The sequence below is a fragment of the Sceloporus undulatus genome, chromosome 2 (assembly GCF_019175285.1).
Source record: "Sceloporus undulatus isolate JIND9_A2432 ecotype Alabama chromosome 2, SceUnd_v1.1, whole genome shotgun sequence".
In the NCBI taxonomy this organism is placed as follows: domain Eukaryota; kingdom Metazoa; phylum Chordata; class Lepidosauria; order Squamata; family Phrynosomatidae; genus Sceloporus; species Sceloporus undulatus.
In genome coordinates, this window is record NC_056523.1 from 230,709,530 (window position 1) to 230,722,883 (window position 13,354).

The 13,354-nt window shown below is 39.6% G+C and overlaps 1 protein-coding gene across 3 annotated transcripts in view; it reads left to right on the plus strand.

Moving 5' to 3' along the window:
* The window catches only part of TRPC4 (transient receptor potential cation channel subfamily C member 4), a 191,772-nt gene extending 179,614 nt beyond the window's left edge, over positions 1-12,158 (plus strand). For all 3 annotated transcript variants that reach the window (XM_042455802.1, XM_042455803.1, XM_042455804.1), the window contains 4 exons: positions 2,697-2,891; positions 5,286-5,327; positions 8,085-8,174; positions 10,557-12,158. In XM_042455802.1, coding sequence (XP_042311736.1) covers positions 2,697-2,891; positions 5,286-5,327; positions 8,085-8,174; positions 10,557-11,276 — 1,047 coding nt within the window. In that variant the 3' untranslated portion in view covers positions 11,277-12,158. The remainder of the gene's footprint in view (positions 1-2,696; positions 2,892-5,285; positions 5,328-8,084; positions 8,175-10,556) is intronic.
* The last annotated feature ends 1,196 nt before the right edge of the window (positions 12,159-13,354 follow it).

Genomic DNA, 13,354 nt, shown 5'->3' on the forward strand with positions numbered 1-13,354 from the left:
CCACTTTTTGTTTACACACACCTCTTTATTGTATCTATTAAGATAACTGTTGTTGTGTGCCTTCGAGTTGTAAATCTATCATGAGGAGGTTTGGCATTGCCTTCCCCTGAGGCTGAGACAGTCTGTCTTGCCCAAGGCCACCCAGTGGGTTTCCAGGGCTGAGCAAGGATTTGAACCCTGGTTTCCAAAGTTATAGTCCAATGCTCAAGCCACTACACCACATTTGCTCCCTATTTCAGATATCTACTGAAACATAAATGGGGAGGGGGGGGGAATAAAGGTCTACATGAACATATCTGCCAGAAATACTATCTCATTCCACCACCTGAATTAGGGAATTGCAGAACAGTTCAGTTCTGTTCCAACGAGTTCAAACAAAATAGTAGAGGTTACCATGCTGTAAATCATGTCAAAATGTCATCTCTTTCAATCCATTGTAAAGAACATTTATTTATTTGTTTATTTATTTATTTTGCACATTCAAAACAAAACGGAATAGGCTGCCTCAGGGTGGTGGACTCCCCTTCTTTGGGGGTCTTGAAACAGACTTGATGGCCATTACTTGAGAGTGCTTTAACTATATATTCCTGCATGGCGGGGGTTGAACTAAATGGGTTTTGTGATCCCATCCTATTCTATGATTCTATGATCTCCTAGTTGAGTTTGAATTAAGGGATACTGGCTGGTCATGACCTTTAGTGTTTCCGGTGACTGGAACTACCAATATGCTTTGTATGCAAGGGCAGGGTGGGTTTAACACAGCTTCCATGCTGCCCTTGACTGTTCCCACCTTACATTACAAGAGCCTTGATCCAGCAGGAACTGTTTTTATTACATCTACTTGTTGGACTGAAAGGTTTTGTTCTGGGAAATGGATGAGAGACATGGTTGTATTGGACAAAGAATTCTTAACTTATGATCCATGGAGCTGAGCATGCAAAATACTTCCGCGTATTCATGACGTGATTGCAGAAAAGGGGACCCCCCCCCCTTGGATAGTAATACTGTTACTTAAAAATGTGGTTAAATGCATTTTATAGGAAGCGAGTCCATAGTTTTTATCAGACTCTCAGAGGGGTCCATGGCCAAAAAGTTGTAGGGCCATTACACAAGCTCATTTCACATTCCTATGAGGAGGGTGGCCCTCAGTGTTAGAAGCCATCTCCTCTGGTTTTCCCCAGCTGTGATTCTCCCAATTTGGGAGAGGGGATCAAAAATTGTATCACATTTATCCTTTTGGCAGCCTCCAAAACGGCCTTCACAGACACCTGCAATTGATAGCCTAAGTTGTCCTACCATAAAGCTAATACAAAAGTCTTTCTAGTCCAGCATTGCATCTTACAAACAAGGCTTTTTTCCAGAGAAATATAGGACATCTGCTTGAAGTACACTGTAACCTGTGCTTTTGGCAGGCAAGGATAAGAAACAGGCATGATTAATGGTTGTTGTTTTAGATGTTTAGTTGTTTAATTGAAGTCAAGACTTGAATCTGAATGCCAAACTCATTTTTGGCTTCTAGGAGAGGAATTCCTCAACCATTCATGTGACTGAGGCTGCATCTACACTGCAGAAATTATCCAGGTTGACACCACCTTAGCTGTCATGGCTCCATGCTATGGAATTATGGGATTTATAATTTTGTGAGACATTTAGTCTTCTCTGTTAGAGAGCTCTGGTGCTGCAACGAACTATGGTTCCCATAATTCCATAGCATTGAGCTCTGGCAGCTAAAGTGGTGTATACCTGGATTATTCCTGCAGTGCAGCTGCAGCCTGGAGCAACATTGTGGCTGTATCTCAACATCTCCAATCACTGGAAACAGTAAAGGTCATAACAAGCCTGTAAAGCCCTAATCCAAAACTACAGAGTAAAATCAATGTTCCAGGTAGTCATGGTGTCATTAAGCAGTATGACATGTCCATAGCAATGATCTTTGTCTAGAAATAAATAATATTTTCTCGCATTTGTCACTGCCCACTGCTGGTTTGGAGAGATTTGAAAATTAAGGCTGATGTGAGGATCAGAAGAAGAGGTTACCACCTTCTCAGGTAGCCTGTTCCTCTGTCAAACAGCTATTACCATCAGACGATTTCCAACTATTTAATCAGAATCTCCTTTCTTGTGATTTGAATCCATTGGTTCAGGTCTTAATCTCTGAAACTGCAGAAAACAAACTGAATTGGTAGGTGTATTGTTGGGTTTCTTTTCCAAGCTATTCTGTTATGAACTGGGACAAAGTACGGTAGTCCATCGTAAATTAAAAGTGTGATTTCATAATACATTTCAACAACATCTGAGAGCATGTTAAATTTTCATTTTAATGAATATCACTGGATCTTTTCTTCTTGTCAGTTCTCAGATTTATTATATTGTTATTTTAATTACTTGCTACACTTGAAACATATTTTTCTGTAGAGTTTAAAAGAAAAAAAATGACACCATACTAGCCATTAAATATGGATTAAAGATAAAACACATAAAACAAAATACCACATGTAGAAGCATTGAAAGCAAAGGAGACAACATAAAACAGCAAAGGCCAATCATAAAATATCTAACAGAGCAGAATGGTGTTTTCTTTTCCATTATCCATCCATAAAAAGGAAGTGTATGAAACCAAGAGAATGCAATCTCACACAAAATCAATATCCATTTTCATATTTCTTTTATTTGTGTCTTCTATTTCTTTTACTTAGGATCATGCAGACATTGAATGGAAATTTGCACGAACAAAACTCTGGATGAGTTACTTTGAAGAAGGGGGGACTTTGCCTACTCCCTTCAATGTCATACCAAGCCCCAAGTCTCTCTGGTATTTGATCAGATGGCTCTGGAGACAACTGTGCAGGAAAAAGATCAGAAGGAAACCTGAAAGTTTTGGAACCATTGGGGTAAGAAAATATGTTAATATTCCTCCCTAACCTTCTGTCTCTATGAAAATCTATTAGTCGTGGATACCAGAAGCCAGCAGACTGAGCGAATGCCAAGGCTAGGTTGTTCCCACACAACTGGTTTTAATCTCTCACCTGCTGTTCCTGCCTTCTTGGGAGACAAACACAAAGTGAAAACAGAGAACCTAAGAGTTGGTAGAAACCTCAAGGGCCATCTAATCCATCCAGCCTCTGTTTAAAACCCTTCAAAGAATGGAGACTGCACCACACTCCAAGGCAGTGTCTTCCACTGTCAAACAGCTCTTACTGTTAGGAAGTTCTTCCTAATGTTGAAGTGGAATCACTTTTCCTGTAGTTTGAATACATTGCTCCAGATCCAAGTTTTGCCAGAGGGGGGTTTGCTATTGCTAGCCCAAGGCTGAGAGAGTGTGCCTTGGGTTTTCCCCCCAGATGTCCTGCCGCTGGAAGGCAGAAGTCCTGCCCAAGAAGTCCCGCCCCCCCAAAGTTATTTTTGTTAACTGCCTTCGAGTCGACCTCAACTCATGATGATCCTGTGGATGAGACATCTCCAAGACTCCCTGTCCTCCACTGCTCTGCTTTGGAGAATTCATACCTTGACCTCCTTAATAGAGTCCATCCATCTAGCACGTGGTCTTCCTGTCTTTCTACTGTCTTTTACCTTTCCTACCATTATTGTCTTTTCTAATGCATCATACCATCTCATGATGTGACCAAAGTACAACAGCCTCAATTTGGATAGCAACCGCACAGTACCTAACCCTAGTACAGCCCTTAGGTAACAATGGCAGTGCCCTGTATACACGAGTGCCACCATTGTTACGTAAACGCCATGTGGCATCCACACATTGCCGTGTGGTGCTTACTTAACCAGTGCAACACTGGCGCACTTGTTACGCCACCCCTGCGGATTTAAAAGAACTTGCTTTTTCCTCTGCAGGAAAGCCGCACGGTTTGACGGCTGTGGCTTCCCTGCAGAGGAAAAAACGCTGCCGTTGTTCTGGACAACATGGAAGGTATGTACTGGGCCTTGTCTTCCAGGGAGAGTTTAGGCTTGATCTGTTCTAAGACCCATTTGTTTGTCTTTTTAATAATAATACTTGTTTATTTATAACCTGCTCTTCAGCCAAGGCTATCAGAGCAGCTTACAATTTATTAATTAGACATTTGTTTGTCTTTTTGGCTGTCCATGGTATCTTCTCCAGCACTCTTCTCCAACACCACATCTCAAATGAGTGGATTTTGTTCTTATTTGCTTTCTTCAGTGTCCAGCTCTCACACCTGTACATGTTAACAGGGAATACAATGGCTTGGACATTTCTAACTTTCACCCCCTTTACTGCATAGGTGCCTCTCCATTTTCTCCACCTGTGGCGATGCATTTTTATATTGGGGGTGGGGGTTCCATTGTGTTTCTGTATACTTTTTGTCTGACTTAAGCCCCACTGAGAAAAAATAAATTGCTCACACGGTGAGTGAAAGCAGGGATGGGTATAGCATCTCATCACCTCACCAACATCCTACTTGGCCTTTGTGAATTGGAGTCAAATGTCTGTAAGTGAGGACTGCAGTCAAAATTTGTGGAATTTACTTAGTTGGCTCTGTTCCACATGCAAATTGCATACCTGTGGAGGGGTTCTGTGTTTAAAGAAAGAGTATTTTGTGTCCATTGCTCATTCATTCATGCTTGTATCTGTACTTGAATTACGTGTTTAAGAAAGGAAAACCTGACTTCTCTGCCACTTACTTGCTGAATGGGTTTAATCACAGCATTGGATCTTTACTCTCAACATTCATTGCAACTAGCTCCTATAATCTGCCATTAGCAACAACAACCAAAAAAAGGGCTTCAGTTTCTGAGGACAGTCTGAGCCCTTCTCAAAATGCATTGGTCCTTGCAGCAAGTGCCCCCAACTATTATTTTGTGATGGGATTCTTCCTTATGTTATTATTTTTGCAGCGCTCTCTGTGTCCAGGCTACCATTTTGCAATTGGCTCCAGATGACTGATTTGTGGCCTCTGGGTTGTGTTTTTTTTTTTTAAGGAATAAGAATGTCAAATATTGCTGAGGTATTAAAATCAATATGGATTTTAAAAGAGAAATCCATGAGCAGAAACCTAGATTCCTGTCTAGTTCATGAGTAATGCTTTCCTGGAAAAATTATATTGACTTCACATTATGATGCAGGGGTATCCACATTCCTCATTTTCTTGATAGATGACATTAAATTCAGAGGCTGAATTTAGTGGACAATTTTGCCTGCATGTGACGTGTGCTGTTCAGGGGTAGGTAGGTGTGTAGGGGTGTGTGTGTGTGTGTGTGTGTGTTAAAAATAGCATTCTAGCTATTTTATTTAACATGTTCTCCATTTTCAGAGACGTGCTGCTGATAATTTGAGAAGGCACCATCAGTATCAGGTAACCAACCTCTAGCTTAACTCTTTCAAATGTGACATTAAAAACCTCCCTTGAGACATTTTTGCACTGTTTTTGACATACATGAATGATGTTAATGCAGGAGGGAATGTACAGGTTAGCCTAGTTTCGCCCAACCTTTCACCTTTCCGTTGTGTTAAGACTACTGTTCTGTCATCTGCATCTAGCATTGCCAATGGGATAAACAAAAATCAAGGTGTTCAAGTTGCACATTTAAACTGAGTATCAGAAAGAAAACTTGGAATTGTAGGGAAAGCTGGACAGGAGTATCAGATGCCCAGAAAAGTTCTGATCTTCTCCTTCACTGTGGCTGCAGTACAGTACATTTGTACTTAGGTGAAAGATCTGTTGGATTCAGTGGTGGGATACACAGTCCCCACTTTCATTTTTTGCTGTCCTTGTGAATTAGGGTAACACAAGAATGTGATTGGTTCAGTCAGTCTGTTGGTTGAGTAGGAATTTGAACCTGGGTATCCCATTGGGTTCATCAGCTGCATCCCACTTCCCGTGATTTCAAGGGCAAAACCTGAGATCAACATCCTTGTGATGTTACAGAGGTGGGGCAAGTAACGTTTGCCAGGTGATCTGGAACTGCTCCTGGGACAACTGGTTTTGGACACAGGTATGGGGAGAATCTGGGTAAACAGGGTAAACATTTGGGTAAAATCCAGCTAATCAGTTAATAGGGTAATCTAGAGTCAGGGGAGGAAGTCAAAGCATTTTTGGTGCTAGACATGCAGGAAAATGTGCCTAGTAACTGCAGTAGCTTCCCATCAGGTTTTGGCTTTAGCTATAACATATGACACATGAGGAGTTGAGAGGGGGAGGGAGCTATGTTGTTGCTATAATTGGGACTTGCAGATAGGGTTGCCATAATTCTCTACTAAAAACCGGGACAAAATGTAGGACAAAATTTAGACCAAAATATAGGACAATTGTATAAAATTTAGCCCAAAATGTAGAACATTTAAGAAAAACGGAGGACCTTAAATGTCCTACATTTTGGTCTAAATTTTATCCTATAATTGTCCTATATTTTGGTCTAAATTTTGCCCTACATTTTGTCCCAGTTTTAGTAGAGAATTGTGGCAACTGACTTTCTGCCAGCACTTGGGGAGCTCCACCAAGCCCTGTGCCAATATTGCCCGGTGATGTTGTCATGCAACAAGGAGGTCCCCAAGTCATGAACCTGGTGCTTTACTCCTGGTATTACTCTAAATGACATGAAGGGCCCACATGTATTTACCCACAGATACTTTCTCTAGTACTCTCTTCTTCTGCCTGGCTTCTTTGTGCACTACCATTGAACAAGCTCAACAAGGATGTGAACACCTTTACACTGAGCCAAGTGTCTTGGCACAGTGGGGAATGCACAGAGATGGTTGTAAAAGTTTTGAAGCCACTTCATGTGATAAGGTCAAATGTTCTATTCCAGTGCTGCCTGCTGCTGAGATTTGTCTCATAGGCCCCATACAGTCAAGCCAAAATAAAGCTGCTTCAAGTCACTTTGGAGGTAGGCTGTTTAAATGATGCATGCGTACTAAGAGTCTGGAAGTTGCACCAAAGCTGCGCTCCAGTGCTTAGGGCTGGATCATGGCTTTGGCGCAGCTTCCGGACTCTTAGTATGCATGCATCATTTAAACAGCATACCTCCAAAGTGACCTGAAGCAGCTTTATTTTGGCCTGTCTGTATGGGGCCATAGTTTAGAGAGGCACAGGTACTCAGATACCTGACAACTTTCTATCTCCCCAATGAGGTAGCTGAGGAAGGCTCATGCAACCTGCCCACTCAAGGCAGTTCTAAGGAATAGTCCTGCAGCTCCCTCCCAATCCATTAGTTCTTTTTGTAAAAGCTCCAAGCACCGATCTTAGCTAACCAGCCAAATCGAGAGGAATGACCGTAATGAGAAAGGGGCAAAGTGGAAGTCAGAGCTGGTAGCTACAGCCTTCTGGGCCTTTATTTGGAACAAAGACTCTTCCTACTACTACTATTCCTTTGATAAGGGGAGATAGCCTTTTAGATAGCCTTTCTATCAGGCAGTAACAACAGGCACCTTGCGGTTCCAGTTCAGCTCAGCTTCCTATCAGTCAAACAGCATTGTTGCTGATCCCACAATTATCACCTTTGCTATTTCATGCTAGTAGTACTTCTGCTGCTTTCTCCCAACTGTGACATAGCCAAAGGGCCACAGAATCTCTTTCTGTCTGGTATGAAAAACAACAGTGGTTGTATCACATAATTCCCTCAGCTACAGACTCCTACACAAAAGTCAAATCATAGATCAATGACTGAGCTGAGATTTATAAAGAGAGACAAAATCTTTGCTGCTGTAAGGAGGGATTGAAGAAGCTCTTTGCTGATGTTTGTGTGCAATTGTGAGTCAGTAGACAAAGCAAATGTGATGGCCCTTTAGTTCAATTCAAAATCCAGACCCTGTTCAAAATTTGTTTTATAGAAATAAGAACTTTATGTATAATGTATTCTTGCCTCATCTAAAGATAAGCTTCTCTGCATCCCAAATCTTCTGCCCTACTATACCTTTCGGTTTCTTTGTGCTTGAATCTGGTTCCCAAACAATTCACCAGCTGACAATCACACCACAAATTTGTTTGTTTTTTAAAAGAAATCTATTTTAACAGTGGCATATATAAAGCCAAAGTAAATATAATTTCTAGTTTGTCAGGTGCAAGTCACTACAGCTAGGAGTACTGACAAACTGGACTGTTCTTATCTTTCAGGAGGTCATGAGAAATCTGGTTAAGAGATATGTGGCAGCAATGATAAGAGATGCTAAAACTGAAGAGGGTTTGACTGAAGAGAATTTTAAGGTAATTGCTCTCATATTGAATGGATTAGTAACAGTGGGTTGGAATACCACAGAGCTTCAGATCGAAAGGAATAATCTAAAGAACTGAGAACTGCTGTGTGAACACCTTTATACTTGAAAGCAAGCATTTGAATGCAAATATACATTTTAAAAGATATGATTTTAAAAGATATCCAGATTATTTTAATGGATTCAGAGACAGAACTACTTCAGGGGGAAAAAGAAAGAAAAATCTGAAGAATCCAAATGATACTCAGATTTCCTACAAATAGCATAGAAGACAATGTTTTCTCTTTCAGAAGCTCCACCAAAATGAATTGGAATTGTCCAGCAGCAGTGTAGTGTTGCTCCTGCCAATTCAGGAGAATTTTCTAGAAGATATAGCACCATAGATCAGATCGGTTCATTACTTCCCTACATTGCAAAACCACTCTCTAGTGATATTTTCTTCTTTATTCCACTTAACCTTACCTAATCCAGTTCTCACACATATTACCTGCCACCTATAGATCATTGTCCACAAGTGAGATTTGGAAAGAAAATTGATGCCCACTCACTGCATGATGTCATTTTAACAACATTATAGGTGGCACTTCTATAACTACATGGAACAGCAGCCTCCAGCTTTGTAGTGAGATGGATATTGCCACCTCATCTCATCTCTTCTTACATTCATGTGGGAAGCTTTCTCAGTTGTGACAAAATAGTAGAATTCATAATAATTCTGAAAGTTGTGATGTAAGGTCAAGATCTTGCATATTCCTCCCTTTAATTATTTCCTGTGTTATAATTCTCAGACTGGAATAATAATGACAATGATAATAATAATAATGCACCCCTTTCTCAAAACTGGAACTCAGGGTGGCTCACAATATTAAAAAGCAATACAATTAAAAGCATACAAAAATGGAACATTAAATTAGAATTAAATTATTCTAATATTAAAGCAAGTTGCATGTTAAAAGAATAAAATACAATTAAAAAGATAAAAATGTTAAAAATGCTTTAAAACAATACAACACCACAACATCCCATGCTTTAAAAACTTTCTGTTCTTAGGACCTAGCCAGCAGTAACTTGAGTACCATATTAATGCAGACACTTACGAGTGGGACAAGGCTTTGAAATTTGTCCTCAGCCAGTTTTTGTTATTACAAACACAAGCAAGAATACAGTGAACCCTTGGTATCCACTGGGGAAAGTGTTCCCAACCTTTTTGACTTGCAGAGCCTTTATTTCTATGGCGGAGCCCCTAAGAGGCCTAGCCTATGTCTTACAAGTTAATGGTGTATAGGAGTCTATATAAGAATATATTCTTATTCTTTAATTTCATTCAATTTTTATGTCTTTCATTTTCCTGGAGTGGGCATGGAGCACCTAGGATGTGCACATGGAGCCTAAGGGCTCTTTGGAGTACAAGTTGGGAACCCCTGCAGTGGTGTTTGTTTCCAGGACCCTCCTCCTCCCATATATACCAAAAGCCCTGAATGCTCAAGCCCCATTAAATACAATGGTGCCTCTGATATAAAATGGCAAAATAATGGTTTGTTTTGGGGAATTTGTATATTTTTGAATATTTTCAAGCCATGGAAGTTTGAATCTGTGGATAACGAATCCATGGATACGAAGGGCCAACAGTACATTTCCAATACCCAGTGTTGCTGAGGGCTGTCATTCTTATGCATCTCTCATCAGTTCTGTGGACAACATTTGACAAAACTGAACATGGATAAATAGAGAACTGGAGCGTCTTTCACCGACTGAACTTTTATGAGATTGTCTGTCTTTAACAAGTGCAGGCAACAACCATGTTGTCCCAAATCACAAGTTTCCACTTTCCATAGCTGTAAAATATTTAGTCACAGATATTAAGATACAGGGTAATTCAAAAAGAATGGTGCAAAACCAAGGAGTTTATCAAATGGGATGAATTTCTCTTAAATTCAAATGAAAAGAAAGTGGGGCCAGAACGCATTCACTTAAAGTCGCTAGTTTCGTGTAATTACATGAATACACACTGCATTCGAACTGGCTCCCCATTGCCCGAAAATAGCATGCCATTGCCTGAATTTGCGTGTGGCAGTCTATCACGCAATAATGCAAAACCACATGATTGCGTTCGGACTGACTTCCCATTGGCCAAATTTGTGTGTAGTGGGTTATCACGCAATAACGTTAAACCCCATGATTGCATTCAGATTGCCATCGGATTATACTTCCAATTTCCATTGTCTGATAAACTCCCAAGTAAGAACACCATTTGTTTTGAATGGCAGTGTTACGATTATTCAACACACATGGTTCTTTAAAACCAGATCCTTTCCTGTTTAGTGTTACCATTTTCTGAGTTGTAACTATCGCTCATTTTATTCTAATTCTTTAGGAGTTAAAGCAAGACATTTCTAGTTTTCGCTTTGAAGTCCTAGGACTGTTAAAAGGAAACAAACTACCTAATTTGCCGTCTTCAAAAAACAGCCGAGAATCTTCTTCCTTGCCAGAATCTGATGAGGGAAGTGAAAATGGAGGAAATGAGAAGGTTATAAAGAAACCTCTTAGCCTCTTTGACTTAACTACAATGATTCATCCAAGAGCAGTGGCAAGAGCCTCTGGAGCCCACAGTCAAAGCAATGGGTCAGCCGTGAGGGCACCAGAAGCTACCAAAGAAAAGCAAAGGAAAGTGAACTTTGTGACTGATGGAAAGAAGTTTGGGTTCTTCCACAGACAGTCCAAAAACAGCTCTACTGAGCACAGTACAAAAAAAATCTACTCCATTTCTGAAGAAGTTTCCCGGCAGCAAGCAGAGGAGCAGAGCGAGAAAGTCACTGAAATGGGGGAGAAAACATTGGTCGCGAACTGTGAACTAAACATTCAGGATCTCAGTGAAAAGTACACAGCGGCCACTAAGAAGCAAGTTAAAAACGACACTCTGGAATCTACCTTGGATGAGAAAGCTGCTCCTTCTGAAAGTAAGAAGGCTACCCTTCAGGACTCTGATCTGCCTATACCAAAGGATTTGATGGACAATGAGCAGGATTTCAATAGTGACTCTGTTGGGAAACACGAGACAGTTGTTCAGGACAATTACTTGACAACAAGGTTGTGATGATAGCAGTCAGAGCTTATATACAAATCCGTATATTGCAGAGTAATTTAGGATGATGCTTAAAACTACCCCAGACAATGGGAAATGAAAGCATTCAGAACGGTTGGACAAGAACTTGTAACATAATTCCGTGAAGGAAAATAAATGGGAAAGCCTTCTGTTTTGTAGCCTGCTTCAGCTTTCACAATTTCTTTTACATTTTTTTATTCAATGGGAGCATCTTGTATTCTTGTACTGTTGCAATAACCCACAGAAACTTTTTAGCTATCTTTTTCAATTTGAAATAAATGCAATTTCTCTGTGATAGTTTAATGCCTATGGTAAATATTTTTCTATGCAAATAAATGTAGCTTAACAAAGATGTGAGCCTTATGGACCTTTTTTTTTAGGATCCCTAATTACATGGGCAGACATAAGAAGTATCAGTGTTTCCTGTCCAACAATATTTAAGCAGTTAGAATTTTTATTTAAGTTACAAATAAAACTGAAACAAAGGTCACATTAATTTATTGAAAGGGGTTAGTATTTGCAATTCACAGATAATTATCTGTTGCTAATTCTGTTAGTAACCCCTATAAGGTTTGACTATTTCTGTACATAATAAATATTGCAACTGAATTTCCTACATTTTTAATTATCCTCGTAGCAACAACAAAAATGTAATTAGTTCTTTATTGGGAGTCACCTCCAAATAACATTGCTCTTGTGCAATTTGTAACCTAGAAAAAAAATGTTTATTTTCCTACCTTTGCATACATCTCTCTGTGGAATGAATGAAAGGATTAAACTTTTTAAACCTTCCCTGCTTGTTCTTCTAGAAGTAGTTCTGACTCTCCGACGGCAGTCAAGAAAGTATGGCCTGTTACAGACTGCCAAAATAAAGCTGCTTTGGGTCTCTTTGGAGGTATGCTATTTAAATGATGCACGCACCGTAAGAATCCGGAAGCTGCACCAAAAGCTGCACTCCAGTGCTTAGGAATAGAGTGTGGCTTTGGCGCGACCTCCGGACTCTTAGGACCCAGGCATCATTTAAATAGCATACCTCCAAAGAGACCCGAAGCAGCTTTATTTTGGCAGTCTGTAACAGGCCTATGTGTTTATAAACCTGGATTAACTGATCACAAACCAAGATTAATGCAGATTGCATTCTTGAGTGGTGGCTCTATTCACTTCTATTTTCATAATTCCAGGGTATTTCAGTAACATCGTTGGACTGCGTCAAAATATTCCCCTTGAAATACTAAAAAAAAATTATGACAATCATTACAGATCTTCCAAAAATAAATCTTAACAGATCAGTCTCCTAACTGAGATGTATGTGGCCTCTTTTCTGACTGTTTGCACAATAAATATGTTGGGTTTGAATTGTATATTATCAATCTGAGAGTATTTTCATAAGTAATGAGTCATATACTGTCAGCTGGTTGTTGTTTTTTTAATTAAATTATCTATTTCTTTCTCACCTATGACTGGTGGTTTTCTATGTTACAAAAAGAGAGTAAGAATGAAACACATCCACATGTGAACATCTTCTCTAGTATACCTGAGAGTTTATCTGTATTTCAACAAAGCATTTGATAAGGACCCCCATGATATATTTAGAAAAGTCATTAAATGTGGAATTGAGATGGGATTCATAAATGGTTGGAAAACTATGCTCAAAGAGTTGTCATCAATGGCTGCATTTCAAACTGGAAGAAAATCTCAAGTGGGATGTTTCCGGGTTTTCTTCTAGGGCCATTACTCTTCAACATTTTTATCAATGACTTAGATGAAAGGTTATCCTTATCAGGTCTGCAGATGACACAAAATTAGGTGGTTTATACATTGGAATTTAGAAACAGAATTCAAAAGTACTTAGATAAACTAGTAAACTGGGAAGAAATTAATAAAATGAAATGTAATGGATACAAACTCAAATTTTACATTTAGGTCACAAAACCCAAATTTACCATTATAGTAAGTTGGAAACTTGGTTCAACTCATCAGTCCTACATGGGAAAAAGAGCTTGGAATTATTATTGATCATAAGTTGAATATAAGCCAGAGGTGTGATGCTGCAGCAAAAAAGGCAAATG